The sequence below is a fragment of the Felis catus genome, chromosome B1 (genome assembly GCF_018350175.1).
Source record: "Felis catus isolate Fca126 chromosome B1, F.catus_Fca126_mat1.0, whole genome shotgun sequence".
Taxonomy (NCBI): Eukaryota; Metazoa; Chordata; class Mammalia; order Carnivora; family Felidae; genus Felis; species Felis catus.
The window spans coordinates 202,242,621-202,270,201 of NC_058371.1; the positions used below are offsets into that span (position 1 = coordinate 202,242,621).

The 27,581-nt window shown below is 64.1% G+C and overlaps 1 protein-coding gene across 2 annotated transcripts; it reads left to right on the forward strand.

The window, feature by feature from the left end:
* The first annotated feature begins 1,025 nt into the window (after positions 1-1,025).
* Positions 1,026-26,159, forward strand: CPZ (carboxypeptidase Z). Of its 2 annotated transcripts, none has more exons than XM_045056683.1 (11): positions 1,026-1,167; positions 6,320-6,352; positions 7,523-7,897; positions 11,351-11,563; positions 14,893-15,050; positions 15,339-15,500; positions 15,963-16,118; positions 20,363-20,498; positions 22,435-22,574; positions 25,386-25,485; positions 25,692-26,159. In XM_045056683.1, exons 1-11 carry the CDS (start codon positions 1,062-1,064, stop codon positions 26,057-26,059), a joined length of 1,947 nt encoding a protein of 648 aa, XP_044912618.1. In that variant the 5' UTR covers positions 1,026-1,061; the 3' UTR covers positions 26,060-26,159. The 2 variants fall into 2 exon arrangements, with proteins under 2 accessions (XP_044912618.1, XP_003985597.4); XM_003985548.6 differs by lacking the exon at positions 14,893-15,050 and adding an exon at positions 14,581-14,777 and having other exon boundaries at positions 1,035-1,167.
* The last annotated feature ends 1,422 nt before the right edge of the window (positions 26,160-27,581 follow it).

The window sequence follows — 27,581 nt, forward strand, 5'->3', positions numbered from 1 at the left end:
GTGGGGCCGTGACAAGTGGCTGGCAGGCAGATGTGTGCACATCTGGACGGCAGAGCCAGCACCTGCCCGGCTCCGAGAAGCGGGTGCTTCAAAGGCGTTGGCCGCGTCCCCGAGCGGCGCTGGCCCTGGAAGAGAGCGAGGCTCTGGGCGCCCAGTGAGCCGGGGGCTCCGGGGCCCAGGCTTCCCTCCCCTCGGGTCCCGAGCCTCCCTCCTCCCAGGCCCCTTGGGCTTCCTGCCCAGATGGCTTCGGGGCCGCAGGCAGGGGCTGGGGGGGGGGGAGGCGGGTGGATCGTCCTGCACCCCTAGAGCCGACCCGGCAGGGTGGCAGGGGCGCCTACCCTGGGCTCTCGGAGGACCCGCCGCGTGGCCCGTGCCCCCTCATCCGACGGGAAGGGGGGCTCACCCCGAGACTCCCTGCCACCGCTTGGCTGGTGTTGTGGCCTCCTCTGGCCGGCTGAGCGGGGCCACCTCATCTCACCGAGGGCCCTGGTGCCAGGCGCCCTGCCAGGCTCTGCCACAGCGGCCAGGAGGGGCCTCTCCCCAGGGCGCAGACAGGGACGGGCTCAGAGGTGAGGGATTGCCCGAGGCCACTCGGAGCCGCCTGCCCCCTACCGGTGCCTAAACGTCCCTCCGCCACAGACCCTTCTCCTACACCCACACCCGGCCGCGGTGGGGGCAGCCGGGGACACTGCCTCCTCCCCTCACGGGACAGAGGAGTGACTTGGCCGGGTTCTTGGCCGGCGGGGGTCAGCACGGGGGCAGGACCCACTTGGCCCCCAGATCCATCGTGTCCGGAAACAGGGGTTTGCGGGTGAGGATGAGGAGGGGGCGCGGAGGTCAGCTCCCGGGGACCTCAGGGGGGAGGGGAGCCGAGCCCCAGGGGGGCGCCCAGCCCAGGGGGCGGGCCCTGGGCCGGAAGCGGGCTGCGAGGCTCTGTCCCTCCGCCTGCTGTAACCCGACTCCACGCTCGCGCTCCTGGGGGGCGGGAGCCCAGCGGCCTTCGCCCCGCGGCCCGAGTGCCACATCACTGCGCTCCTGCCGCCGCCTGCCCGCCGCCCACCATGCCGCCCCCGCCGCCGCCGCCGCCGCCGCTGCCGCTGCTGCTGCTGGCCTCGCTGGCCGCTGTCGCCGCCGGGCCGGGGTGCCCCCTCGGCCGGGGGCGCGCCGGTAAGGCGGACCACCCCGCTCCGGGAACTCCCTCCCCCCACTCCCGACCCCCGCGCGCGACCCCTGGCCCCGGAGCACGTCCCCGAGGGGCGCCCGTGACCTTGGACCTCGTGGCCAGCTGGGAGGGGGCACTGGGCTCGCAGGGTAGAGGGGGGCTGGGACCCCACGGGGAGCGCAGCGGGCAGCTGGGGCAGCGGAGGGGCGCCGTGCCCAGGCCAGGGTGGTCCTCCTCCTGGGGTCAGCGCACAGCGGGTGGGGCGCCCTGCTGGTGGGGTCCTAGGGAGCAGGTGTCAGGACTTCACAGGGGAGAGGGCAGCCAAGATCCCTGTTCCCTCCAGGAAGGGGCAGCCCGTGGGCCGCCGCAAACCCTGTCCAGACCCCTCCTTCCCTCCCCCGCCCTGATGTGGGCAACAGTATCTCTGGAAGTGGGCTCTGAGGGCCTGGGAGGGGTTGGGTCCCCAGGGAGGGGGCGTGGTCACCTGGGAGGGAGGGGGTGCGCCTGGAGGGCTCTGGGGCAGGGGGAAAGGTGACATCCAGGGACCCTGGAGGGGAGGTGGTCTCACCTGAGAGTGTGGGGTGCCGGCCAGGCAGGGGTCCTGGAGTCCTGGGCTCTGGTCCCAGCCACACCCGCCCTCCCGGAGTGGGCTGGTTTCCCCTGTATCCACGTGCCCAGTCCCCTGTCCTCAGAGTCCTTATCAGCAGCAGTCTCTGTCCCCAGAGGGTGGGGGTCCCCCGGGCACAGGGCTCCGGGCGTGTCAGATTTGAAATCTCTCAAGTGCAGGCTTTGTGGACACCTGAGCACTTGCTCAGTCCAGCCAAGTGGACGTGCCAGGAGCCAACCGCCCATCTCAAATGCGCCGATGCCGATCTTTCCTTTTCTTCCTTCTCCGTCTGGATTTTCACCCCACCTGTGACCCTCGCCCCCCCCCCTTCCCTCCCCCCATTTCTGCAGAAAGGCCCAGGCGGAGAGTGTAGGTGTGTGTGTGCCGTGTGCTCAGGTTTACACGGGGAGTGTGGGTGGAACTCACACTGTGTTGTGAAGGGACCTCCCCCTGGGCCCGTGAGACCCCAGCGACTGTCTAGAATCGGGCCAGTCAGGGAGCACGGCCCCCTCCTCCAGGAGATTCTCCCTGGCCAGTGTTTTTCCCAGGGCGAAGACGCTCCTTCCTCACCTGAGGGGTGGGCGGGGCGGCTCTCTGGCTGGGGCCCTTGTGGCCTCACTGGTGACCGTTTCCAGAATAAATCGACCCTCCAGCCCCATCTTCACTCCTGACAGAGGAGCGTGTGTGGTCCCAGGAAGCCGAGTGGCTTTTCCAGACGGCAGGCTTGTGTCCAGGTGGCTTGTGTCCAGGCTGCTCTACCTGAGGACTCTATCCGTGTCCCCACTGCACCTGTCCTGGCGCCTCAGAGCAGGCCTGGACCCTCCCCTCCTGCCTTTCCCCAGGTCTTGATGGGGGGCCTAGGGGGCCGAGGCAACGTTCAAGCTGCTGGGGGCCAGGCGGTTCTGAGTTCAAATCCTTAGTCCTCTTCTCTGCTGTGCAGCCTTGGGCAGATGGCTTGACCTCTCTGGCCCCATTCAGGTGTCTCATCTGTTAGAGGAGTCCTTGGCCGGGACTATCTTCCACTTAAGAGGGACGGAGGGGCACCTGGATGTCTCAGTGGGTTAAGTGTCCAGCTCTTGATTTTGGCTCAGGTCATGATCTCGGGATTGTGAGCTCGAGACCTACGTCTCGAGATTCTCTCTCTCCCTCTCCCTCTGCCCCCCTTCCCCACTCACGCACACACACGCACTCTCTCTCAAAATAAATAAACACTAAAAAAAAAAAGGAGAGGGAAGGAGGAAGGGAGGGAGCCGGCCAGCCCCAGGTCAGCCTGGGTCCCTCCGTCAAAGACATGCTGACACCTTGTGGTCACCTAGTGTAAGAGGCATGTGTGAACCGCCCGAGGACAGAGAATCAGCACCATCTGTAGGGAAGGACACCAGCCCAGCCCCGTGACGGTTCCACGCCGTCTAGGGGTCCTACTAAAGAGGTAACGAGAAGTAGGTGAAATTCACCCGAATAACAAATTTTGGGTCAGCCGATGTAACGTTTCAGCGTGTCGTCCTCAGTACAAAACCCACGAATGAAGTACTTTCCATCCTGTTTTTAGGACTGAGTCTGAGATTTGATGAGCACTTAACACGTACGGTACGTGGGGGCAAGGACCGGGTGCTTCGAGCTCCCGGTGACCCCACGTGGCTAGTGGCGGCACGCTGCCCGCTGCGGCCAGACCCGCCCCAGCCCCTCAGCTCCCCGCAAGCACACCCTGGGGCCTGCCTCTGGTTAAGGGTGGAGCTGTGTGACCCCCCTCCACGCACCGGTGAAGAAACGTTGAAGTCCTAACGCCCCCGTACCTGTGTCAGTGACCGTATTGAGAAATGGGGTCTTTGCAGGTACAGTCCGAGTAAAGTGAGGTCATACGGGTGCAGGGTGGGCCCCAAATCCGGTGACTGGTGACCTTGAAGAGGAGGAAGCAGACGTTAGACCCACCAGAGGGACATGTGACGATGGGGGTGATGCAGCTGCATGCCAAGGATCGGCGGGGGGCCCAGAGGCGGGAGGGGCAGGGAGGACCCTCCCCGGGATCCTGCAGAAGGGCCTGGCCTGCCGGCCCCCCGACTCCAGGCCGCCGTCTCCAGAACCGGGCCGTCTGTTACACCAGTTTGTGGGACTTGGTAACGGCAGCCCCAGGACGCGCATCCCTCCGTCAGTCTGGCTCGCTCCTGGCCGCCACCCTGGGAGTCCTGGTGCCCAAGTCGGCAGATGCCTCCCACGTGTCCATCCCACGGACATCAAGGACACGGTGGCCAGTCCCTCCTCCGGCCTGTGAGCCCCCTGAGCTACTGTTTGTGGAGCCTTTACTGGGCCCAGGTGTCACCCCATCGGGCGGGCCCTATCGTCACCCCCATTTCACAGATGAGAAAACTGAGGCCGAGAAAGGCGCCCGATCCCCAAACCTCAGTTACAGATTGAAGCCATTTAAAACCCGGAGGGACCCTTTGTCGCATCCACTCCGATCCAGCCACTTGGGTGGCCCGTGGTAGTTTTGAGGGGGCAGACGTGGGGGTCACTTCTCCACTCCTGGTTTCCTGAGGCTGCGGGGCCCGCGGGCCAAGGGGGCGTCCTGCTCGCTGGACGTGCCCAGGGTCTCAACGGATCTGCAGACTGGGCCACCCGCAACTCAGCGCAGGCACAGGCGCCCTCCGCGGATGCGGGCGTAGGGAGCGGGGTCAGGGGCCCTCGGCCCGGCCGGCCGTCGTGAGGCCCCGGGCTCGTGCGCCGACCTTCTGGGTCACGGCCTCCGCCCCTGTGCGTGCTCACGCGGGCTGTAGCAGGGAGTCGACTGAGCGTGCAGCTCGGTAGGGCAAACGCCACCCGGGCAACGTGGGGCACGGATGCCTGCGCGCGGGGCCCTGCTCTGCTCTGGCATCGCCTGGGCCTTCAGCCACGAGGCGGCCAGGTAACCCCGCGATGTCCCAAGCAGGGTGCTGGGTCAGTTTCTTTCTCTTTCCTTTTTCCCTCAAGTGTTGGTCCAGCCCGTCACGCCTCTCATTCTGCAGAGGGCGGTGGGCACGAATCGGGGAGCACGTCAGACCCTCAAGACTTTGGAGCTCCGGGCAGTGTCGGGTGGGAGCCCAGAAACGCCCGCCCCTGCGTGCTGCGGGGGGAAGGCGGTTTCTGCCGCCCGGGGTCCCCCAGCTCTGTCACCGCCAGTGTGCTCATCCTCGGGGACCCGAGGGCGCTGGCGGGCACACTGTAGCCCCCTGTTGTATTAAAGCTGGCAGAATTGAGGAAGATTGAGGAAAATGATTCTCTTGCCTGCCGCCTTTCCCAAGGCCAGAGAATAATTTCTCTCACTGGGCCCCCTATTATTCGCACAAGGAGGGAGGGCGAGCCCCAGGGCCACAGGTGTTCCCGTGGACGGTCCGTGCACAGTCCAGTGTCTCCTCTGTCACCAGGGCTGGGAGTGGAAGCCAGGCGGCGAGGGGCGGCCTTGTAGTCTCCGGCCCGCGAGAGCGCCGGGAACCGGCCTGCCGCGGGGCCCGGGCTGCGGTTGCCTGGTCCGCGGAGGGCAAACCGCGTGCAGGGGTTCCTGAAAGGGGGAGCTGCCTGGCCAGCCCCCCGGGACCAGGGGCTCCCACCCTTCTCAGACTCGTGGGTCAGGCCTGGGTTGTGCGTGACGTCACAGGATTAGAACACAGGCTTTTCCCTGCGCGTCTAACCTTCTGGGCTCCCCACTGCACCTGCCTCCCCCTTGGGCTCCCACTTTTTCGGCCCCCCATCCTGCCCTCTGCTCCCGGGACTCCTGCCCGGGGGCGGTCTGGGGCCAGCCACGCTCTAAATCTGACGCCGATTTCCATCTCTCCGGGTCAGCTCCTCCCTCTCGGAGCCCCCAGAACACCGGGGACCTTCTGATAGGGACTGGGCGGGTGGCATCGATGAAGGTTGGTTTTATTGGCCTTCCCAGGGCTCTCACTGCCGGGTCTGTGTGCCTGGGCCTTGGGGAGTTTTGTGTGTTTCTCTGCGAAGAGGAAACTCTTTCCAACTCAGGACACGGCAGAGCACCGCTCTTGCAGAGCGTTCTGGAAGGCAGGGAGCAGGCAACCGTGTGACGCTCAGGGGCTTTGAATGACGTGGGGTCAGAGTCAGTGGTGGGACAGAGCCACGTGTGGCACAGGATTCTAGAACTGCTTGTTAAAGAGTCAAGAGTTTTGCCGGGACTGGTTGTCCAGCTGCCGGAAGATTGAGACCAGGCCACCGCGGGGGTGTTTCCAGCTCGGGGACCAGAGGACACCTTCGGCCAGGGCTCCCGTGTCCCGGCGAGCGGGTCTGGCCGCACCCTGCCGGTCTGCCCCAGGCTCTGGGGCCAGATGGACGCAGAGAACCCGCACCGCGCTCCGGCTGTCTTTCCTTAGGCGCTTCGTGGCACCTGTCGGGGACCCGGTGTCCTCACCCGCGGAGGGCGGGTGACGGTTCCCTCGGCACCGGAGGGCTGTGGTGCAGACCCGGCGAGACACGGGGTGTAAGCGACGGGCTGTCTTCAGTGCATACTCTCAGGGCGACGGGATGACGGGTCCGCGCCCCTAACAGCATGACATTTCTCTTTCCAGGTGAATGCCACGGGCCCTCAGCTACAGACAGTGGTACGGCACGCGGACTTCTCTCCTTTTTGTTTTGTGGGAGCGACGCAGCCCCTCGACGCTGTCCCAGCCCCTTAGAGAGCTGACCCACGGTTCCCGAGCCGGTGATTAGTAACAAGGCCCAATCATCAAACCCAAAGCCCTTCTTAAAAAGCTGGAGCTCAGACAAAACGAAAGAGGAGGGACCTTCCCTGTGGGCAGCCGGGGCTTTCCACCCTGGCTGTGCCCCGGCTCCCCAGAAAGTGCTCCTTCCAGACATCCCTGCTCCCCTCACGGCTGGCGTCGGTCCACGTGGGCATCCCCTGTATTCTAAGGGGGAGGGGCCAGGTTTTTGTTTTTTTTTTTTTTTTTTGAAAGGCAGGAGAGTATTTTCTCAGTATGAAAGTCAATGACACATGTAAAAAGTTTTGAGCAGAAAAATGCTGAGTAGAAAGAACCTGGTCCTTTTAGACTTTGACACAGAAAAGTGGCAAAATCTCGTAACTTGTACCGTGAGCTGCCACACGCGGAACGTTGGGGGGGGTGGCGTGGGGACAACAGTCTACTTAACTCCATCCTGGGGAGGCCTGCGGGGCAGACAGGGGCCCCCGCACACCAGGCTGGAGACATGGGAGTTACGAACGGGTGTGAAAATGCCCGGTGACGCCCAAGGCCCTGTACCCCGGACATCCTGGGGAGACGTGGAACGGGGTCAGGCCGGGCGAGGCCGTGGCTGTCTTCACCCAGCCCTCTCTTCAGGCCCTGAGCCCGAGCTAACCACTCAGGCATCGGCCACTTTCCTAGAGACACGAGGCGGTTCAAGCTGGGCGCACCCGCGAGGACTCGTTGGCTTTGGGGCTGGGAGTCTGGGAGGGTTCGTGCCTGCTTCTGCCAAACCCGGGTCTGCTGGCCTCTCTCGTGCGTCCCGGTGCCTCCGACCCTCGGCAAGGCTGGCTGCACCCATTTTGCAGCTGTGGAAGTTGAGGCCCAGGGCGGCCTGCCCGGGTTTCACTCAGGAGGAAGTGAGCCTAGTTGGTCTCAGGAGCCTCGTCTGTCCCCCCCCCATTCCCCGCCCCGGGCTCTGGCTTCCCCCAGGGGAGCCCCGGCTGGCCCACGCCCGCCGGCTTGCGTCTGACGGATGACCGTGCGGGTCGCGGAGGGAGGGAGTGACCTGGTGACCCCGCCTGCCCCCAGCCACGTGTGTGGACCCGCAGCTCCGGACCTGCAGCGACGTCGCCTACAACCACACGGCCTTCCCCACCCTGCTGGGGCTCCGGTCCCGGGAGGCGGTGGAGTCCAGCTCCGAGTACATCCTGTTGAGCGTCCTGCACCACCTCCTGGAGGGCCAGTGCAATCCCGACCTGCGGCTGCTGGGCTGCGCCGTGCTGGCCCCCCGGTGCGGGGGCGGCCGCGTGCACAGGCCCTGCCGGCACGTGTGTGAGGACCTGCGCGAGGCCTGCCAGCCCGCCTTCGACGCCATCGACATGGCCTGGCCCTACTTCCTCGACTGCGGCAGCTACTTTGCGAGCGTGGAGGAGGGCTGCCACGACCCCCTGGAGAAGCTGCGAGGTGCGCGGGGCCCCGGGGGCTGCGCTGGTGCCCTCGGGTGGGACAACCGAGTCACGGTGGGGAAAGGCCCCCCCCCCCCCATAGGGGAGCCTCAGAGGCTGGGCCGGAGCTCCGGTGTGAGGGAGAGTGTGGCCGGGCCCCAGGCTGCTGTGGGAGGGTGCTTTCCCCACGAGGCCCAAAGCCTGGGGTTGCCTGTGGCCTGGCCGAAAGACTGAACGTGGGATCCTGGGGCGGGGGGCGTGGCTCAGGAAGGCAGTGGGTGGGGCTTGGAGGGCGGGGCTTCGGTGTCTCTGGGTGGATGAGCCCCCGGCAGGGGTGCGAGAGCGCGCCCCGGGAGGTGGCGAGCTGCTCGTCTGGGGGGGTGGGGACCGCCTGGCGGGGACGCTGACGCTGCGGGGGAGTGAGCCCTGCGTGAGGGCTGGAGCGCGTGCCCGCCACGCCGTCTGCCGTGCGCCCTGGCGGGGCGTCCGGGTAAGCGGGACGGGTGTCCGGGGCGCCTTGCCCTCCTGGGACACCCACAGCAGCCCTGGCTGATGGAACTTCCGGCGGCGGTGGGATCGTTCTCTCGTGAGCTGGCCCAGCCGCGCACGCGTGCTTGGAATGTGTTCCGTGCCGTCGAGGATTTCCGTGTTGAGTGTGTTCGCCTCTCACGAATTTCAGTGGCCGCGGCCGCGGGTGGCCAGCGTGTGCCGCACCGGGCCGTGCGGGACAGCGGGACGGGGGCTGATCCCGGCGTCCGCACTCGCGTCCCGCGGCTAGCGGTCAGGATGCCGCGACCTCACGTCCTAGATGACGAAGCGGAGGCTCTGGGGGGTGGGGGGCAGCAGGGGCGCGGGCGCCCGCCCGGCAGAGCTGGCGCGAAGCAGGCGGGTCACGGATGGCGGGGCGGATGCCACACGGTCACTGAGCGCCTGCCGTGTCCGTGGCTCCGGGCGGGCACGCTGGCGACGGCAGGGAGGACACGGACGGACATCCGAGCACGCGTGCGCGCTGGCCTCCGGGGAGCCCCGCGCGCAGTCGTGCCGCTCGTGGCGGGGTGTGGGGCTCGGGACCGACCCTGGATCTGGCCCGGAGGGGCCCTGTCGCCCCACGGGCCTCAGTGCCGGTGCCGCGGGCCCGCGCGCCGCGCTTCGTGCGGTGGCTGCAGAGGAAGGGAACCAGACGTCCCCGTGGGGCCAAGGCCGCGCCCCGGGAGAGCCCATGGACTTGGCCGGAGGGGGATTATTTTGGGCAATCCCGCCACCAAATTGCTGGTTCCGGCTGCCTGCTTCCTCCCCCAAAAGCGTCTGGAGCAGGAAGAAAAGCACAGGGCAAGCGAGACGCTCGGAGAAGCATTAACTGTTAACCAGCCTGCGGGCCGAGTCGGCCGCCCAGACACCGGGACAGCTGGTGCCGGTGCCCTAGGCAGGGGGCGCGGACCCCACCGGGGAGCCCAGGGCCTGCTCCCCAGGAGGCCTTAAAAAGCGTGGGGAGGAGCTGCCCTCCCTCCTCTCCCCTCCACTCCCCTCTTTCCTCTCCCCTCCACTCCCCTCTTTCCTCCCCTCCTCTCCCCTCCCCTCCCTCCCTTCCCCTCCTCCCATTCCCCTCCCCTCCTTTCCCTCCCTCCCCTCACTCCCTCCTCTCCCTTCCCTTCCCCTCCTTCCTCTCCCCTCCCCTCCCTTCCCCTCTCCCCTCCCCCTCCTCGTCCCTCCTCCCCATTTCCTCCCTCCCTCACCTCCCTTCCTCTCCCTCCTCTCCCGTCCACTCCACTTCTTCCCCTCCCTTCACTCCCCCTTCTTCCTTTTCTCCCTCCTCTCTCCTCCCCCCCTTCCCTCCTTCCTCTCCCCTCCCCTCCCCCCTTCCCTTCCCCTCCCCTCCCTTCCCTTCCCCTCCTTCCTCTCCCCTCCCCTCCCTTCTCCTCTCCCCTACTCCTCCTCCTCCCTTCTCCCCCTTTCCTCCCTTCCTTCCCTCCCTTCCTCTCTCTCCTCTCCCCTCCACTCCCCTTCTTCCCCTCCCTCCCTTCACTCCCCCTTCTTCCTCCCCTCCCTCCTCTCCCCTCCCCTCCCTCCTCTCCCCTCCCCTCCCTCCCTTTCCTCCTTCCTCTTCCCTCCCTTCTCCTCTCTTCTCCCCCTCCTCCTCCCTCCCTTCTCCCCTCCCTCCCTCCTCCTCCCTTCCTCTTCCTCCTCTCCCCTCCACTCCCCTTCTTCCCCTCCCTCCCTTCACTCCCCCTTCTTCCTCCCCTCCCTCCTCTCCCCTCCCCTCCCTCCCTTTCCTCCTCCTTCTCCCCTCCCTTCCCCCCTCTCTCCCTCCTCCTCCCTTCCCCTCCCTCCTCTCCCTTCCACTCCCCTTCTTCCCCTCCCTCCCTTCACTCCCCCTTCTTCCTCCTCTCCCTCCTCTCCCCTCCCCTCCCTCCCTTCCCCCCTCCCTCCTTCCTCCTCCCTTTGTTCTTTCTCCCTCCCTTCCCCTCCCCTTCCCTCCTTCTCCCACTCTCTCCACTCTTCTTCCCCTCCCCCTCCTTCCTCCTCCTTTCCTTTGTTCCTCCTCCCCTCCCCTCCCTCCTCCCTCCTCCCCGTGCCCTGCACAGGCACACTCACTGCTGGACTGATAATCGCTGACACTTGCTGTGACATAGCAGTGGTGGGGGGTCTGTAAGGAGCCCTCCGGAGCTGTGGTTGCTGGGCCGGCAAGGGGCTGAGACTGTTTCCACGGCGGAGCCGTGCAGACAGAGCAGAATAGGAGCCTGCTCCGGTGCTGCGACCACGGCTAGGGGTCCGTGGGGAGCGCACACGCGGTCCGGAGGCTGCCCGCCAAGTCGCGGTGTGCTCTGGGCTGGGCTTTCTGCAGGCGTGTCTTCTTCTCTGTGTCCGGTTCTGTGTTTTACACGGTTTCCTTGGTAACCATGTAGTGCTTTTCTTTCTCGATGTTTGTTTATCCATTTTGAGAGAGACAGAGAGTGTCCGTGTGGCGGGGGGGGGGGGGGGGGGGGGGCAGAGAGAGAGGGAGAGAGACAGAGTCCCAAGCAGGCTCTGCACCGTCGGCCCAGAGCCCGACGTGGGGCTCGGACTCTCGAACCATGAGATCGTGACCTGAGCCCAAATCAAGAGTCAGAGGCTCAGCCGACGGAGCCGCCCAGGCGCCCCCACGACCTAGTACTTTTAATCGTAACGACTTTAGGAACTGTGTTGCTGTGTCCATCTGTTAGGTGCTGTTATTAGCTGTGGATGTGAAGTGTTATAAAGGGAATGGTGATGAAAAACACGAGCAGATGGGCTGGGGAGCCTTTCCAGGGGCCCCCCGAGTTCCCGAATGTGGCAGGGGAGGGGGCGACGAGGGTTCCGGGACTTGTAGGGGAGCGGGGGGGGGGGGCGGGGGCGGACAGAGCGGCCACCAGCAGGAGGGCGACCCCGCCGGTGGGTGAGCGCCGGTCAGGGGCGTGGAACCGGAGGCTCCCCCAACACCCCCATTCTTCCCCAGGAGGCCTGGACGCGGAGGAGGCGCTGCCCTCGGGCCTGCCCCCGACCTTCATCCACTTCACACACCACTCCTACGCCCAGATGGTGCGCGTGCTGCGTCGGACGGCGGCCCGCTGCGCCCACATCGCCAAGACCTACAGCATCGGGCGCAGCTTCGACGGCAAGGAGCTGCTGGTCATCGAGTTCTCGGCCCGCCCCGGCCAGCACGAGCTGAGTAAGGCGGGGCTGCTGTCGCCGCCCGAGGGAGAGGCCCGGGGTGGGCTGGCCTCTGGCAAAGGGCTCTGGGCCTACCCGGCTTGGGGTGCGCAAGCCCGGGTGCGGGATCTTGGTCACGACAGGGATGGGGGGGCGGGGGGCGGGGAGCAGGAAGCGTTTGCGCTCTGCTCGGTGCCCCGGGGCGCATGGCCACGTGGCGCAGGGTCTGCTGGGACCCGAGGGGGCGGTGGGAGCTGAGGGCGCGGCCCCGAGGAGTGAGCGTCGGGGAGAAGAGAAGTGACGCCCCAGCGCGTCTCTGGGGAGAGGTGACAGGGCTCCGTGCATTCTGTGGTTTTTGCCACCTCGCCCTGCAAGGTCTGCAGCCAGACCCCAGGCACGTCCGTGTGGCCCTTGGTCCCGAACACTTTACGCTCCTTTGAGCTGCTTGGTGAACGCGATGTCACAGAGCAATCTGAATGAAGGACATCGTCCATTTAAAAAGCCCCAGCCCCTGGAGCTCGTCAGGCGTAGTGGTCCCCTTCTGAGTTCTGAGGTGAGGCAGAGCTACGTGGAAAATTCCAGATTGTATTGCACCCTCCAGAGCTGCGTTGGTGTCGGCAAAGCAGGAGGTCAGACTTTGTGACCCTCCAGAGCGCAGGTGCTGGAAGGAACTCACGGTGAAACCAAATCTCGAGGGCAGGCCGGGCCCTGGGGGCCTGGGGACCGGCTCAAGGATCCAAGATACTCTAGCAAAGACTCAGCCCCTGGAGGGGCGGCCTGGGTGCCCCGTGTCGAGCTGGAGTCCACCATGAACTTCTCCAGGGCACTGAGGGCATGTCTGGGCCACGGGAGCCTGGTTCTGGCCTCTGCCAGGAGCCCTTCCTTGGCCCTGTCCCTCAGCTGGTCTGTCATCGTGACCATGTGAGGCACGTGGGGTCCATCGAGAAGCAGGTCCCATTGGACCCTTGGTCGTTTAATTACTGAAAATTATACCATCTGGGTTCAGTGGCTCTGACGCCTTTGCTGGGTCGGCCAGCAAATCCGAGTATTTGGGCTGCATGGACATCATGAGCCCAAAGTCCTGGCTCCTGCTGAGGGTCAGAGGTCCCCTGGCCCACCCCAGCCTCCAAGCTCCCCCCTCCCCGCCTCATACCGCCCTGGCTCGCGGGCTGCCCCAGGATGAAGACAGGACCCTTTCCTCTTTCAGACTGGTGTGTGGCTTTGCAGTGTGGTGAGGGCGTCCCCTGTGAGAAGCCAAGGGGGGGTGACCGTTGCGGGAAGCATCAGGGTCATTTATACTCTCAGAATTCAGGAGGCACGTGAGTGTCTGCTCCAATAGCTGCAGGTCCTGGGGCTGTGCACAGCCAGGGAAGGAGACGCCGTTTTCCAGACGAACAACGTGAGGCTCAGAGAAGAGACGTGATTTGCATGAGGTCACAGTTAGTAAGGCTGCCAGGCTCCTGCTCTGCTCTTCCCTTCCAAGCACAATCCACCCTTTGCTCCTTCCTTCCATTTATCATCCATCCATACGTCCATCTACCCATCCATCCACCCATCCATCCATCCATCCATCATCCATCCATCCATCTATCCATCCATCCATCTATCCATCCATCCATCCATCCATCATCCATCCATCCATCCATCCATCATCCATCCATCTATCCATCCATCCATCCATCATCCATCCATCCATCCATCCATCCATCTATCCATCCATCCATCATCCATCCATCCATCCATCCATCTATCCACCCATCATCCACCCATCCATCCATCCATCCATCATCCATCCATCCATCTATCCATCCATCATCCATCCATCCATCCATCCATCTATCCACCCATCCATCCATCCATCCATCTATCCATCCATCCATCCATCCATCTATCCATCCATCCATCCATCATCCACCCATCCATCCATCCATCCATCCACCGTCTACCCACCCATCTATCTATCCATCCATCCATCCTTCCTTCCATCCATCCATGCATCCATCCATCCACCCATCCACCCATGCATCCATCCTTCTGTCCAAATATCCAAACATCCATCTACCCATCCACCCATCCATCCATCCATCCATCCATCCTTCTGTCCAAATATCCAAACATCCATCTACCATTCCATCCATCCATCCATCATCCATCCTGCCATCTATCTATCCATCCATCCATCTATCCATCCATCCATCATCCATCCATCCATCCATCCATCTATCCACCCATCCATCCATCTATCCACCCATCCATCCATCCATCTATCCGTCCATCCATCCATCCATCTATCCATCCATCCATCCATCATCCATCCATCCATCCATCCATCATCCATCCTTCCATCCATCCATCCATCCATCCATCCACCGTCTACCCACCCATCTATCTATCCATCCATCCATCCTTCCTTCCATCCATCCATGCATCCATCCATCCACCCATCCACCCATCCATCCATCCATCCTTCTGTCCAAATATCCAAACATCCATCTACCATTCCATCCATCCATCCATCCATCCATCCATCCATCCATCCATCCACCATTTACCCATCCATCCACCATCCATCATCCATTCTTCCAAACTAACTTCCTTTTTTTCTCCCTCCCTTCCTCCCTCCCCCTCTTTCTTTCTTTCTTTCTTTCTTTCTTTCTTTCTTTCTTTCTTTCCTTTCTTCTCTTCCCCCCCTTCCATTCATTTGAGGGCCAGCTGCCTTCCCTTCTCAGCACCAATGTACACCCTAACTTACTACACAAATGTGGAAAGTGGCTATGAGTAAAATTCACACAGAGCAACGACACCATATGTTATTAGTTAATATCCTTGATGTGTCATGCTAATAATCACAGCTAAAGGTAGGAATTGAGCTTAGTAAGTAGTGACTTTGATGAGACATGAGTCATAGAGAGGCTTGGGCCAAAACAAGTATGGCCAGGTCCCCAAGCATCCCGCCAGCCTTGCCACGTGGGCCCTCAAGTCTCCGGGGACCCTAGGGTTTGAGATCACCCCTCAGGTCACTGTATCTCCCCCAAGTGGAGCCTGAGGTGAAGCTCATCGGCAACATCCATGGCAATGAGGTGGCAGGGCGGGAGATGCTCATCTACCTGGCCCAGTACCTGTGCTCCGAGTACCTGTTGGGCAGTCCCCGCATCCAGCGCCTGCTCAACACCACCCGCATTCACCTGCTGCCCTCCATGAACCCCGACGGGTACGAGGTGGCGGCCGCCGAGGTGAGTGCCCCCCACACCGGATCCCGCGGGCTGCGGGCACGCTCCCGTCCGTTCACTGGCTAGCAGTCATGGAGGGTCTGTGTGCCCACCATTCTGGGTGACGGGTGTTCAACAGGCAGCTGCACCAGCAAGGTCCTACGTGAGGGTGGGGACAGACATCGGCAATTCTGGATGAATGAGCACCCGTGTTCTCTGGAGAAACTGGGGGAGATCTCACGCAGGCCGGAGGGCGGGGAGCTGTCTGATGCAACTTTGAGCAGAGCCCCAGTGGAGGTGGGGAGCGAGCCGTGCGCATGACTCCTGGGGGCGTTCAGGCGGGGGATCAGCCAGCGCCAGGCTGCAGGGTCGGCAAGCAGGCCGGCCGGAAGGGAGGGGCCAGACAGGTGGGAGAGGAGGTCAAGGACAGCTTGGCCGGACACGCTCCCAAGTCCATCACCTGAAGCCAGAGGAAAGCTGCAGCCCTCACCTCCCACTCAGCCCAGCCCAGCCCTGTGGCCTCCCTTTGGAAAGAGGCGGGGTGGGGTGTGCTGACCCCCAGGTGGGGGTGGGCTGTGTTTTCAGGGCGCTGGCTACAACGGGTGGACGAGCGGGAGGCAGAACGCGCAGAACTTGGACCTGAACCGTAACTTCCCCGACCTGACGTCTGAGTTCTACCGCCTGGAGGCATCCGGGAGCATCCGCAGCAGCCGCATCCCCATCCCGCAGCACTACTGGTGGGGTAAGGTAGGAGCCACCCCCGCCACCCCCACCCCGCACCGGCCTGGGCCCGGCCCAGGGGTATGCGCCTGGGGGCAGGTGCTCTGGCTCTTCCCGGGGCCCACAGGAGAGCAGCCTGAGCCCCCTGAGTCTGTTTCCCGCCTGGGAAACGGGGATAACCCTTCACTGGGTTGTTGGGATGCAGGGAACACGGACTGAAAACACCCTGGGCCCGGCAGGTACTCAGTGACAGCAACCCGGGCAGGCTGCCTGGAGGCAGTGATGGCCTGAGGAGGCGGGAAAACCAGCATCAGGCGGGGGTGTGGGCATGAGCCTGGCGGCATCGGAAGGAGATCCTGAAGGCAGGGCGGGGTAGGCCGGCCCGGAGAGCCCAGAGACGGCTGTGACAGAGCCTGTGGACATGGCCGGGGGTGGCCAGCGGGGGCGTGCCTGGTCCCGACCCACGGTGGCCTCCTCTGTCCCGGGCAGGTGGCCCCCGAGACCAAGGCGATAATAAAGTGGATGCGGACCACCCCGTTCGTGCTCTCAGCCAGCCTCCATGGGGGCGACCTGGTGGTGTCCTACCCCTTTGATCTCTCCAAACACTCCCAGGAAGAGAAGTTTTCTCCCACGCCCGATGAGAAGGTGAGTGTGGGTGTGCCGTGTGTGCGTGCATGGGAGGCTGCGGTGTGGGGTGGCGCCCTCGGGGCTGGCTTTATCCCTGTTCTGAGCTCAGTGAGACCCGTGCAGTCACGGCACCAGTAGGAGCTCTCCAGGCCCAGCTCGAAAGCCCCCTCCTCCAGGAAGCCTTCTGGCCAGCGGGAAGCAGCCCATCCTTCCACTGGCCACACCCCACTTTCCATCAGTGTCCCCACCTGGGAGCCCCTAGGGTGGGGGTTGCAGCCCCAGTGCCCTCCCTGCCCGGCTGGTGGCCTGGTGTTTTGTGTCCGGGGACAGGGTGGGGTTCCAGGCATTGCCAGCAGAGGGCAGTGCTGCAGCACACATGGCGCCCGCGGGGCTCTTGGCCGCCTCCCTGCTTCCTGTGGGCCTTGCAGGTCTGTTAAGGGCCACCAGGCGGGCTCCGTGGGAGCTGGGGTGCAGTGGGTTCAGAGTAGAATTCTGGCCCTGGAGTGCCCTTGGGTCTGAGGAGGACTTGGCTCTCTTCAGGCCTCAGTTTCCCTCACTGATCAGGCCAGCAGGGCGTGAGACGTGATAATGCCCAGAACCTTCTCCACCCCACTCTCCCTTTAAGGGCTCGCTGCCTGCAGCCCCCCAGTCCTGACCGTCCCCCTGCCTGATCCTGGAGTCCTTGCAGGCTGGGCTTCCGGGGGCGGGGAGGTGCCACTTTCCATTTCACGGAGGTGAAGGGGGCGATCCGTGATGGCCCAGCGCCCGTCGGCAAGGGCCCCGGAGGAGCCGCCCGAGCTGCCCGCGGTGACCCCTCTCGCCACGGCCAGCCCCTGGGCTCCTTCCCATCCCCTCCCGGGACGGCAAAGCTGGACGCTCTTCCTTGGCGGCCTGGGGCCTCGACCCAGGCCACTCGAAAGGCCTGCCGGTGGACCAGACATGGTGCGGGGCCCGGCCTGCTCTCTCCCTCCGCCGTGCGGGTCGGCTCTGCCTCCCCCCGGCCTCTCCTGACCCCTGCGCTGCAGGTCTGGATGGAGCTGGACCGGCCCTTGCCCTCAGGGCCCCATCCAGGTTCGGAGGCGGAGCCGGACACGGGCAGGGCCGGGACAGAGGGCCGCCCGGGGGGGGGCCGGGGGCCACGCAGGCTGTGTGGGCGTGAGCGAGGAGGGTGAACCCCCAGCCCGTCCTGGGCCTTCAGGAGGGCTTCCCTGAGGAGGCGTCTGCCTCGGCGGAGCCTGAAGGAGGTGATTTCCCACAGGCACCCAGACAGGACCCCCAGACGGGGCCAGGCGTGCCCCGGAACCGGGCAGGCTGAGCCCGGGCACCAGGCTGAGCGCCCCGCCTCCACCAGAGCTGGGACAGCACTGCCATGTGGCCCAGACCTCTGGTCCCACGTCTTCCGCCCTTGCTCTGCCGAGTCACTCGCTCACTCGTCCATCCGTCCACTCGCTCACTCGCTCATTCGCTCGCTCACTCATTCACTGGTTCACTCGTTCATTCACTCGTCTGCTTATTCATTCGTTAGTTCATTCACTCGTTCACTTGTTCGTTCACTCGTCCATTCATTCACTCGTCCATTCATTCACTCGTCTGTTCATTCACTCATTCACTCCCTCCCTCATTCATTCATTCCCCTGTTCACTACCTTAGTCATTCACTCATTCATTCACCTAGTCACTCGCTCACTTGCACACTCAGTCTCCCACCCACACACTAACACGCTCACCCCTCACACACCCGCTCCTACACTTTCTCACACGTTCACCCACACACTCACCTGCCTTCTCACATTCGCACACTCACTCACATACACTCACACACCTTCTCACACACACACCCACTCTCACACTCACCCCCACGCTCACCCACTTACCCACTCGCACCTACTCATATACCTTCTCACACACTCACATGCTTGGTCACACACGCACTCACACATCACACACACGTACACCTTATCACACACTCACCCACTTGCACACTCACACACCCATACACCTTCTCACGCACTCCCACACACCCAATCACAACTCACTCATACACCTTCTCACACACTCACACACTCACCTACTCACACACCTTCTCACACTCACATACTCAGTCACTCACACACTCACACACACTCACCCACTCGTACACCTTCTCACGCACACACTCACTCGGCCCCTGCAGCCAGCACATGCCCCGGTCTTGCAGGGGGGGCCGGGTTCTGTGCTCAGAGCTCAGCAAGTGTCCCGGGCCGGGTGGTGACCCAGACGGCAGGGCCAACATCTGGACGAGCCCGTGTCCTCTGGGCAGCAGGAGCCCTCAGCGCCAGGCCCGGCGTCTCTGAATCGCAGAGGCAGACGCGTGAAGACGTCCCTAGGGGGGAAGTTCACCTCAATGAGTCCCTCCAGAGTCAGAAAACTGAGGCTTTCCCACCAGCCATCAATCAGGGATCGATAATCCTCAGGCCCATAGCCAGCAGTGGTCTCAGTGGAAACCAGGGTCCCGGGAGGGGTGCCAGGGCGTGGGGGAGCGTGAAGAGGGGCCGGCCGGGGTGTCCCGAGCCACCTCCCCCAGACTCCCGTGGCGCCTCGTGGATGAGAGCCCACATCTCCTGGCGGTGTTCTAGGCCCCCAGGCCGGCCGTGGCAGCCCGCCCCGCTCCTGTCCCCCCTACACCTGTCCCTTCCGCCGAAATCTTACTCCCAAGCTGGGCTCCAGCTCTGTCCTGCCCCGCAAACCCTCCCCAACCCAGCCCATGTCCAGCAAGAGCGAGCGACAGTTTCTGCGGGGTCTCGGGCGGCCCCAGCGAGGCGGTCTGGTCCTTCCCGGGCCTGGGGCCCCGCCGCTGCCATGTCCCTGCCACCTTGCCGTCCTAACAGCCTGCCGCACCGCCTCCTCTCATTTCAGCCGTCTGGCCTCTGATGTCCTTGTGCCGCGCCGGCCCCCCGGCTCGGGCGTCCCTGGGCTTCGGGGACGATGATGGCGTTCCCCGCTCTCCTGAGGGCACACGCTTTGGTGGCGGGGCTGACTGACGGGTGAGGGGAGGGAGACCCAGGCAGGACGGGCGGGGAGGCCGAGAGGGCAGGGCTCGCAGCGTGTGGTCCGGCCTCCCCTACCTGCCTCGGCCCAGGCCCCGCTTTGCAGGCAGACGGGAGGCCAGAAAGGTGGGAACCGGGCAGAGCTCTAGCTACCAACCCGTCAGCACATGGAGGCAGAGGGCGAGTTTCTTAAGCCCTTGGACTCCTGGCCGAGGACACTGTTGCAGCAGGGGCTGCCCCCACAAGACATCGTGCCCCGTCTGCAGGCCGGCCTCAGTGACTGAGGGACACGCACCGGGTTGTGTTTTAGGGGCTTGGTTTGTGTCTGTGGGGCTGAGCTGACTCTGCACAGTCCTCCCCCCGAGAAACCAGACCCTCCTTCCCCAGATCCCGGGGGCCCTCGCTCTGGTCTGACCCCACCTGCCCAGCCCACCCCCTTTTTACAGAGGGATCTCCTTCTCGGGACAGGCTTCTCCGGGGGCCGCGGGGCTCTGACAAGGGTAGTGCAGTGGCCCTCTCGTCCACACGGCGCCCCTTTGGGAGCTTCCGCCCGGAGTCAGACCCGGTGTCCTGTGCTGGGACATAGACACAGGAAGCCCCGTGGGCCCCGCCTGGGCTGGGGGCCTGATGGGGCACGTGCTGGGCTGGGGGCCGGGGCCGTGAACCCGCCAGGAGGTGGAGGCCCCGTGGGCTGTGTCCCACATCCCCCCACCAGCCACCTGGAAGGTGCTTGTCATGTGGCAGCAGGTGGGGGCTTCCTCAGGTACAAGTTGTCCCCGGGGAATGTGAAGCGACCGTTATCGTAGAGGAAATCGGTGGTGACGTCAGTGAACGTGAGGCCCACTCTAGCCTCCTGCTTCCCCCAAGGCCCGCCTTCTGCAGGAAGCGCCTTGGAAAGTGCAAAGCCAACCTCTGCGAGCCCTGCCAAGGTCCCTTCAGTGTGCCCCCAGTGTGCCCCCTCCTCGAGAGAAAGCTCACACTCCCCGGCCGGGGTGCAAGGGTTCCGCGCTGTGCCACGTGGCCACCTCCGGTGCCTTGAGCTCTGGCTGTCTCGCCCCCGGCTTTTGCACGCGCTGAGCCGCTTCTGTGGACGCGACTCCCGTGTCTCTGTGCTGCGGGTGTTGGCTGTGGGGGCCCCTCCTCGCTCCGTTGCCCCCAGTGCTGAGAGTGTTCCGCAGGGGGCCCCAGCTCCTGGCCTTGGCCTCACGGGAAACCTCTCCCTTGGTCTCCTTTCCAGATGTTCAAGCTGCTGGCCAGGGCCTACGCGGACGTCCACCCCATGATGATGGACAGGTCGGAGAACAGGTGTGGTGGCAACTTCCTGAAGAGGGGCAGCATCATCAACGGGGCGGACTGGTACAGCTTCACCGGAGGTGCGGGGGTGGACAGGCTGGGCTGGCGCTGGGTGAGGGGAGGAGAGCCGGGGATGGGAAGGGGGGAGGGGAGAGCTGAGGGAAGGTCTGGGAGGGGGAGGTTGGGGAGCGGCTGGGGCAGGCTGGGGGAGGGGAGGGCCGAGGGAGATTTGGCGGAAGGGAGAGGTCGGAGAAGGGTTGGGGGGTTGGGTGGGAATGAGGGGGACGTGGGAGGGGGAGGGAAGGGGCTGGGGAGGGGAGGGGGAAGGTGAGGAGGGGTTATGGAGTGGGGGAGCTGGCGCCCCCTGTCGGTCCCAGCTCTTTCTGGGAAGGGGATTCTGGGATGTCTGCTTTGGGGAGCAGCACAGGTGCACCCTGGCGTCCGCGCGTGGAAAGCGCCCAGGGTGCGGGAGGACGGGGGGGGGGGGGGGGGGCGGTCTGGCTTCAGTTCTGGCCCCGCCTGGTAAAAGGTGCAGGTGGCCCGTGTGGTCCAGCTGGACCCCCCGCCCCCTGCCGTTTCTGCAGTGTAGTTCATGAGCACGGACACACGCCACGCGGTAATCCTGTGACCAGGTCCCCTCGGGGGACAAGTAGGGGTTGTCGCAGGGAACGAAGGACTCCGGTTAAACTTGAATTTCAGAAAGATAATGAGGAATTTTGGGTACCGTATAAGTATGTCCCAAGAACTGCGCGGGGTATACTTACACTAAACTTTGCTCAGCTTTAACTGGCGCGCTCTTTGCTGAGCTGTCCCGGGCGCACATCACACAGAGCAGTGGGGCTGTGCCTGGCACCGAATGCCACGACCAGAGCCCCCACGCTCTGCCTGCCATCCCTCCACGCCGGCATGACACCCGTGTGTGACATGTGGCAGGTGAGGAGCTCGGGCTCGGGCAGAAGGGCCTGGTGGCGCCCAGGGCGCGGGCCCAGCCTCCCACTTCTGCGCAGGCAGGGGGGCCGGCCCCTCCGGCCCCGATTCTGCAGCCCGTCACACCCCTGCTCAGCACACTGTCCCCTCCTGCTCCCTGACTCCTGGGGGCACGGGCAGCTTCAGGTGCATGGTTCCCTGACCCCAGTGGAAAGGCTCCAGTCTGGGTCATGACCCCATTTCCGGGGTCCGCAAAGGACCCCCACAGTGGGTCTGAGCCCGGGAGAGGAAAGCAGGCTCATTCCCGTGGGGAGAGCGTGGGGCCAGTGGCCAAGGACAGAGGGACCCGGTGGATCGGAGTGTGGCTGCCCTTCGGATTGTGAAGGTCAAGTCCATGACGGTGGCCGCTGGCGTACCAGGGCTCCGGGGAGGCTCTGACTTCCAGGGGACAGGGGCCCCCTCTGTCCTGACACAGGGCTGGCCCGTGGGCACGGCAGGTCTGCCCTGGAGAGCCCTCACAGCTTCTACGGGACAAGAAATCCCGGAAGCAGATGGGGCGAAGGGCACAAGCGAGTGGGTGGTGGTCAGCCCGATTTTCTCGAAGCCTCTCTCGGCCACCCGATTGGCGGACTCTCCAGCCTTGCCCAGCCTGTGTTCTCCCCGGAAATGGAGATTAGGGGATCTTCTCCCCCAGGCTGTTCCTGGGACCGTCTAGGCAAACGGGCAGTGTATCACTGGGGTTCAGACCGGCAGGGGAGGCAGAGGCTCGGACGCCAGGGCTCGTGTGGCTGCCGCAGGCTACCCGTATCTCTACTGGAAACGGGTTCGTTCCTTACCCACCGCGCGGCACATAGGACAGAGCATAAGCCCGTGGCCTTGGGTGCCAAGCGACTGGGTTTAAAGAGCAGCTCTGCCCTTTCCCCGAGGGGCCTCGGGTGAGAGCAGCAGGGCCCTGGGCCTCGGTCTGCTCATCTGTACAGTGGGGTAACGACAACACCCGTCACCCCCTCGGGGGTGTCCAGCGGCCTCCCGCCTGCCAGGTGGCGGATGCCGAGTGCGGGAAGCGCTCAGGCCGCCCCTGCCCTGCAGGCATGTCCGACTTCAACTACCTGCACAGCAACTGCTTTGAGATCACGGTGGAGCTGGGCTGCGTGAAGTTCCCCCCGGAGGAGGCCCTCTATACCATCTGGCAGCACAACAAAGAGCCCCTCCTGAACTTCGTGGAGATGGTGAGCCCTGGGCCTGGGGGCGTGGGGGACGGGGAGACCCGGGCAGCCGGGCCTGGAGTGGGGGAGGGACGGGGCCAGGGTCACCCAGAAATAGGTGGTGAGCAGTGAGAAAGGGTCCAGAATAATCCTCACTGGACCCAGGGGGTGGTCTTCTTGTGGCTCGGTGACCGTGTGGGGACCAGCTGCCAGTGTCCCCTGCCTCCTCGAGTCCTGCCTGGGGGCGTGGCTCCCAGCGGAGGGGCGTGGTGGGGGTCTGAGGGAGGTAGCCACATGCGACAGGGAGACGGGGACCCAGGAGGTGAAATGACACCTAACGGCGGCTCCACGGACGCCTCTGTGACTTTCCCCGAGCGTTTCCAAGACTCCCGCGAATCACATATTGGCACAATGTCCCCGTGAGAAGCAGGCCCTGGGAGGGAAACGGGATTGCCCGAAGGGGACACTGAGGGGACGTATGTGAATCGCAGCCCACAGTGGGCGCCCCCACATGTGGCATTGAATCCTGACACCAGTCCCGGGTGGGAGAAGGGGCTGCCCCGCTCTGTGGGTAGAGGGACGGATGCCGGGGAGGGACAGCGCGGGTCTGGGGTTCCTGGGTCGCACGTGGCTCCCGTGCCTATGAGAAAACCACAGGAGGACACAGAGGGTCAGACCGTGTCACCTAGCGACTGTCCAGAGCTGGAACTCAGATCTGCCTGCCCCACACCTCAGTTCTGCCAACGAACCCTTTCTAGAAAGATCAGGAACCTTCCTCCAGGCAAGAACCAAGCAGAACCTCCCGGATAAGCCGCTGCCACAATAAGAAAGAAAAAAAAGAAAGCAAAGCCCAGATAATAGCTGGACGTTATTAGCGTTGTTTGAGTTTCTTTTTCATGGCCGAGCCAGCGACCTCTCGCTGCGTGGGGAGGGTCATCATTCGGTAATGGGTCTGGGTCAGACTGCTTGCTCATTCCATTTTATGGCCGTCTGGTGAAAATGAGTTTGAAGGAGCCTTAAATGGAGCTGGGATTGCTCTGTGGATATTGCATGTGAAGTCTTCGGATATAAAGATTTAATAGTGAGCGCGATGCTGTGGGGGATGGGGCGTGCAGCCGGGTGTGGCTGCCCCCCCCCCCCCTGCTTCCCGCCGCAGGACGACGCCCCGGGAGGGCCGAGCTGGGGCTTCTGATAAGGATCGAGCCTGCCATGGCCCATGGAGGCCTTCTTCACAGTGATGCTGACCAGGCCTCGGCTGGGTGTCTGCAGCTCCCCCGGGTCGGGAGGGAGGGGCGCGCACGCCACGCCTCCCTCACTGCCGGAGACCTCCACGGCCCTGGGTCTGCATGGAGATCGCTCCTCAGCCCCAAAGCGAGGACAGAACAAAGTCTAACCCATGCAAGCTGACATTAAATGAGGCCCTACTGTGTGTCTGGTCTCTAGGTCGGGGGGAGGAGGGCAGACAGTGCCATTACGGTGAGATCAGGGCTGGGAGAATGGAAGCCTGGAACTGGGGACCCCAGAAGAGGCCCCTGATGTGGCCGGTCGTCAAGGAGGACTTCCTGGAGGAAGAGTGTGGGGGAGAGGAATGGCCAGTGCAGGAGCTGGCGAGGTGTTCCGAGCAGAGGAGGGGGCAGGACAGAGGGTTGGAGGCCTGGGGGGGGGGCACTGAAGGTGTAGGCAGCAGCCTCCCGGGAGAGAGCGGTCTCACTGCACCGTCTCCCCTCCCACCCAGTCACCTTGGCCTCATTTGACACGACCTGTGGGCCCCAAGTTGTTTTCAGCCCAATAGAGCAAGGGGAGGTTGACTTGTTGATTGTCGACATTTAAGAAAATTTTTTTAACATTTATTTTTGAGAGACAGAGAGAGAGAGACAGAGCACAAGTGGGGGAGGAGCAGAGAGAGAGGGAGACGCAGAATCCGAAGCAGGCTCCGGGCTCCGAGCCGTCAGCACAGAGCCCGACGTGGGGTTCGAACCCACAAACTGTGAGATGGTGGCCTGAGCCGAAGTTGGAGGCTTAACCGACGGAGCCCCCAGGCACCTCTGTGATTGTCGACCTTATAAGAAGAAGAGCGTGAAGGGGGCCAGGCAGTGCCGAGGGGGGCTCTCCCTGAGGCACATGGAGCTTCCCCGTCTGGGGGCCGGGTGTGTGCATCTGCCCCGAGGGTGCCGTGTCTGGACCGGTTCACACTGGGGAGACCCGGGCAGCCGGGCCTGGAGTGAGGGAGGGACGGGGCCAAGGTCACCCAGAAATAGGTGGTGAGCATTGAGAAAGGGTCCAGAATAATCCTCACTGGGAGGAGGACCCCGTCCCGGCTGTCGCTGGGCCTCTTGTGTGTTGACTGTTGGCACCATTGCCCCATTTTACAGATGGGAGGCGGTGCTGAGACACGAGGTAGCCTGTCCGGGATCAGAGCGCCGTCGGTGTCTCGGCTGGGGCTGACCGCGGGGTCCACGCCTGGGGCCCGGGTCCCTGTGCGCAGGCTCAGAGCAGCGGCTGTGGTGGTTCAGATGGGCTTGACAGTTTTCTGATGGCGCTCTGGGCCCAGGAGAGGGGGTCAGGTGGACCCTCGAGCGAGCAGCTGCGGGCTCGTTCACAAGCCCAGAGGGGGGCTCACTGGTCACCCCGTTTCACAGATGAGGAAACCGAGGCCCAGAGAAGGGAGTGACTTGGAGAAGGCAAGGCGGGTGGTGCGGAGCTGGGTCCGCCAGGTGCTTTCCCCGGAGACCCTGGCTCCGGGGACAGACAGGGGAGCTGGTGGGGGGGGGCGGGCGCCGCCTGGGCTCCCCGGAGAGCCCGTCATGGCCACGCCCTCACCCCTGGTCTCTTCAGGTGCACCGGGGCATCAAAGGTGTGGTGATGGACAAGTTTGGCAAGCCGGTCAAAAACGCCCGGATTTTGGTCAAGGGCATCCGCCACGACATCACCACAGGTGAGCACCCTCCCGGGATCTGCGTCGCGGCGGCTCCGGGACGCGCTCAGAGGGAGCAGACGGGAGGGGTGCTCCAGCCCAGTGCAGAGGCAGGTGCAAATCCGGGGTCTGCTTGAGGCCGATGCGCCTGGGACCCCGGCGCTGGTCACCTCGAGCCCGAATCTGAGCCCAGGTCGGAGAATCACTCGTGTCCTGTTTGTCTGCAGCCCCAGACGGGGACTATTGGAGATTGCTGCCTCCGGGGTCCCACATCGTCATAGCTCAAGCCCCCGGCTACTCCAAGGTCATCAAGAAAGTCACCATCCCCGCCCGGATGAAGAGGGCTGGCCGCGTGGACTTCATTCTCCAGCCCCTGGGGACCGGACCCAAGAAGTTCCTCCTCGGGCCGCGGAGAAGCGGGTCTGCAGTCCGTGACCCGCTGGGAGGTGCCGGCCCGTACGGAGAGCCCCGGGAGCCCGGCCAGGAGCCCCTCGGGGCACGGAGGCAGCCCTCGGCCGGCGGGAGCAAGCCCTGGTGGTGGTCCTACTTCACATCGATAAGCCAGCACAAACCCCGTTGGCTTCTCAAGTACTAGGGACCACGGCCCACCTCTGCCCGGGGCTCCGGGCTCTCGGTTCTGTCTTCTGGAGACACCCTGTAAAGCGCTTTCTGTTTTCTTAAAGCTGTTCCACTCACCTTCGCCGTGACGAGAAGCCCTGTGTGAGAGGCGCCTGCCGAGGGGAAGCAGGGGACCCGGCCGAGGGAGGGCCACTCTGGCCTCGTCCACCTCGATGGCCCCGGGGGCTGGTGCCCCTGCGGTCCCACAGGCGGCCAGGACTGGGGCTGGACCCTGAGGCCTTGGCGCGAGAAGGGCCCTCACGTTACAGATGGGGATACGGACGCTGGGTGGGGGATGCGACCCGCCAAGGTCACACGTGGGGCGGGTGGCGCGGGGCCAGCCAAGCGGGAGCGGACACGCTGGGTCCTGTGGCTGAGGCTTGCGTGTCCGGGAGCCTGTGGCGGTGGGATGCTAAGGACGAAGGTCAGGGGGGCCTGGCTGGGAGAAGTGGGTGTGGGCGGCAGGTGACTTCAAGGACAGGGCCGAGGCCGCAAGGGCCGGAGAGCTGGCAAGAGCCTCAGCATCACCCAAGGGTCACACTTGGCCTTGATGGGGCCTTGACTCCAGGAGGAAACGTCTCCCTTGGCCCTTTCCTCATCCTTAGGATGCTACCAACTCAGGTCCAGAGACAGCCCCCCACCCCAGGCCCCAGCCTTCCCCCAGGACCCCTCCTGGTCCGCCTCTCTGTTGTCCGGTGGGTGTGTGGGTCCTAGGATCTATCAGACAGGGCGGCATGAGAGCCATCAGAGAATGCCAGCAAGGAGTGTGCCTGTCAGCTGGGGCTGTGTAACAAAACCCCCAGGCTGGGGCTCGAGCCTCAGAGGTTTGTCGTCTCCCAGTGCTGGCCGCCCGAGATCCAGGTGTGGACACGGGGTCGGTTCCGTCAGAGGCCACGAGGGAGCGATGCCTCCGGGCCTGTGTGCTCGGCTCGTCGCCAGCCGGCCTCTCCCTGTGCCTTCACGCCACCTTCTACGCCTGTCTGCCTTTCTGTCCAGATTTCCCGTTTGTAGGGACACCAGTCACATTGGAGCAGGGCCACCCTAATGGCCTCATTTTCGTTTGACCACCTCTAGAAAGACCCCTTCTCCAAGTACAGTCACGTTCACAGATACCGGAGGTTAGGAATTCGCTACGTAACTTCCGGGAGAGCACAACCCCGCCCATAACAGGATTGTCCGCAATGCTGCGGGCTCCTCGCTTGCTCCCGGCGGTGCCAGTGGACCCCTTGCTCTCGGGTCCTGGACCCGGGCGAGGTTTGCCCCTCGCTGGCGGAGGCATCCCATTTGGGCCGCGCCTTGACCCCAGCTGAACACCGGCGTGACCCTCATGGCACATCAGCATAGTCCCATCGCTCCCTCGGCCTGCGCCGTCTCAGAAGGCCGCGGGGCGAGTGAGAGGAAAGGTGCGCCCCCAGCGCCAGGGGGTGGGGGCCCGGGGGGCGCGTGAGTGTCTCCGTGTCCTCCGTCCGGCCTGGAGACTGCGGTTCACAGAGCGAGCG

Bases quoted from the DNA above. Each gene is read 5' to 3' on its own strand.
- CPZ (XM_003985548.6), top strand. From the start codon at position 1,062: ATGCCGCCCCCGCCGCCGCCGCCGCCGCCGCTGCCGCTGCTGCTGCTG. The intron at 11,564-14,580 runs GTAAGGCGGGGC...ATCTCCCCCAAG, and splicing joins CCCCGGCCAGCACGAGCTGA to TGGAGCCTGAGGTGAAGCTC. The intron at 16,119-20,362 runs GTGAGTGTGGGT...TCTCCTTTCCAG, and splicing joins CTCCCACGCCCGATGAGAAG to ATGTTCAAGCTGCTGGCCAG.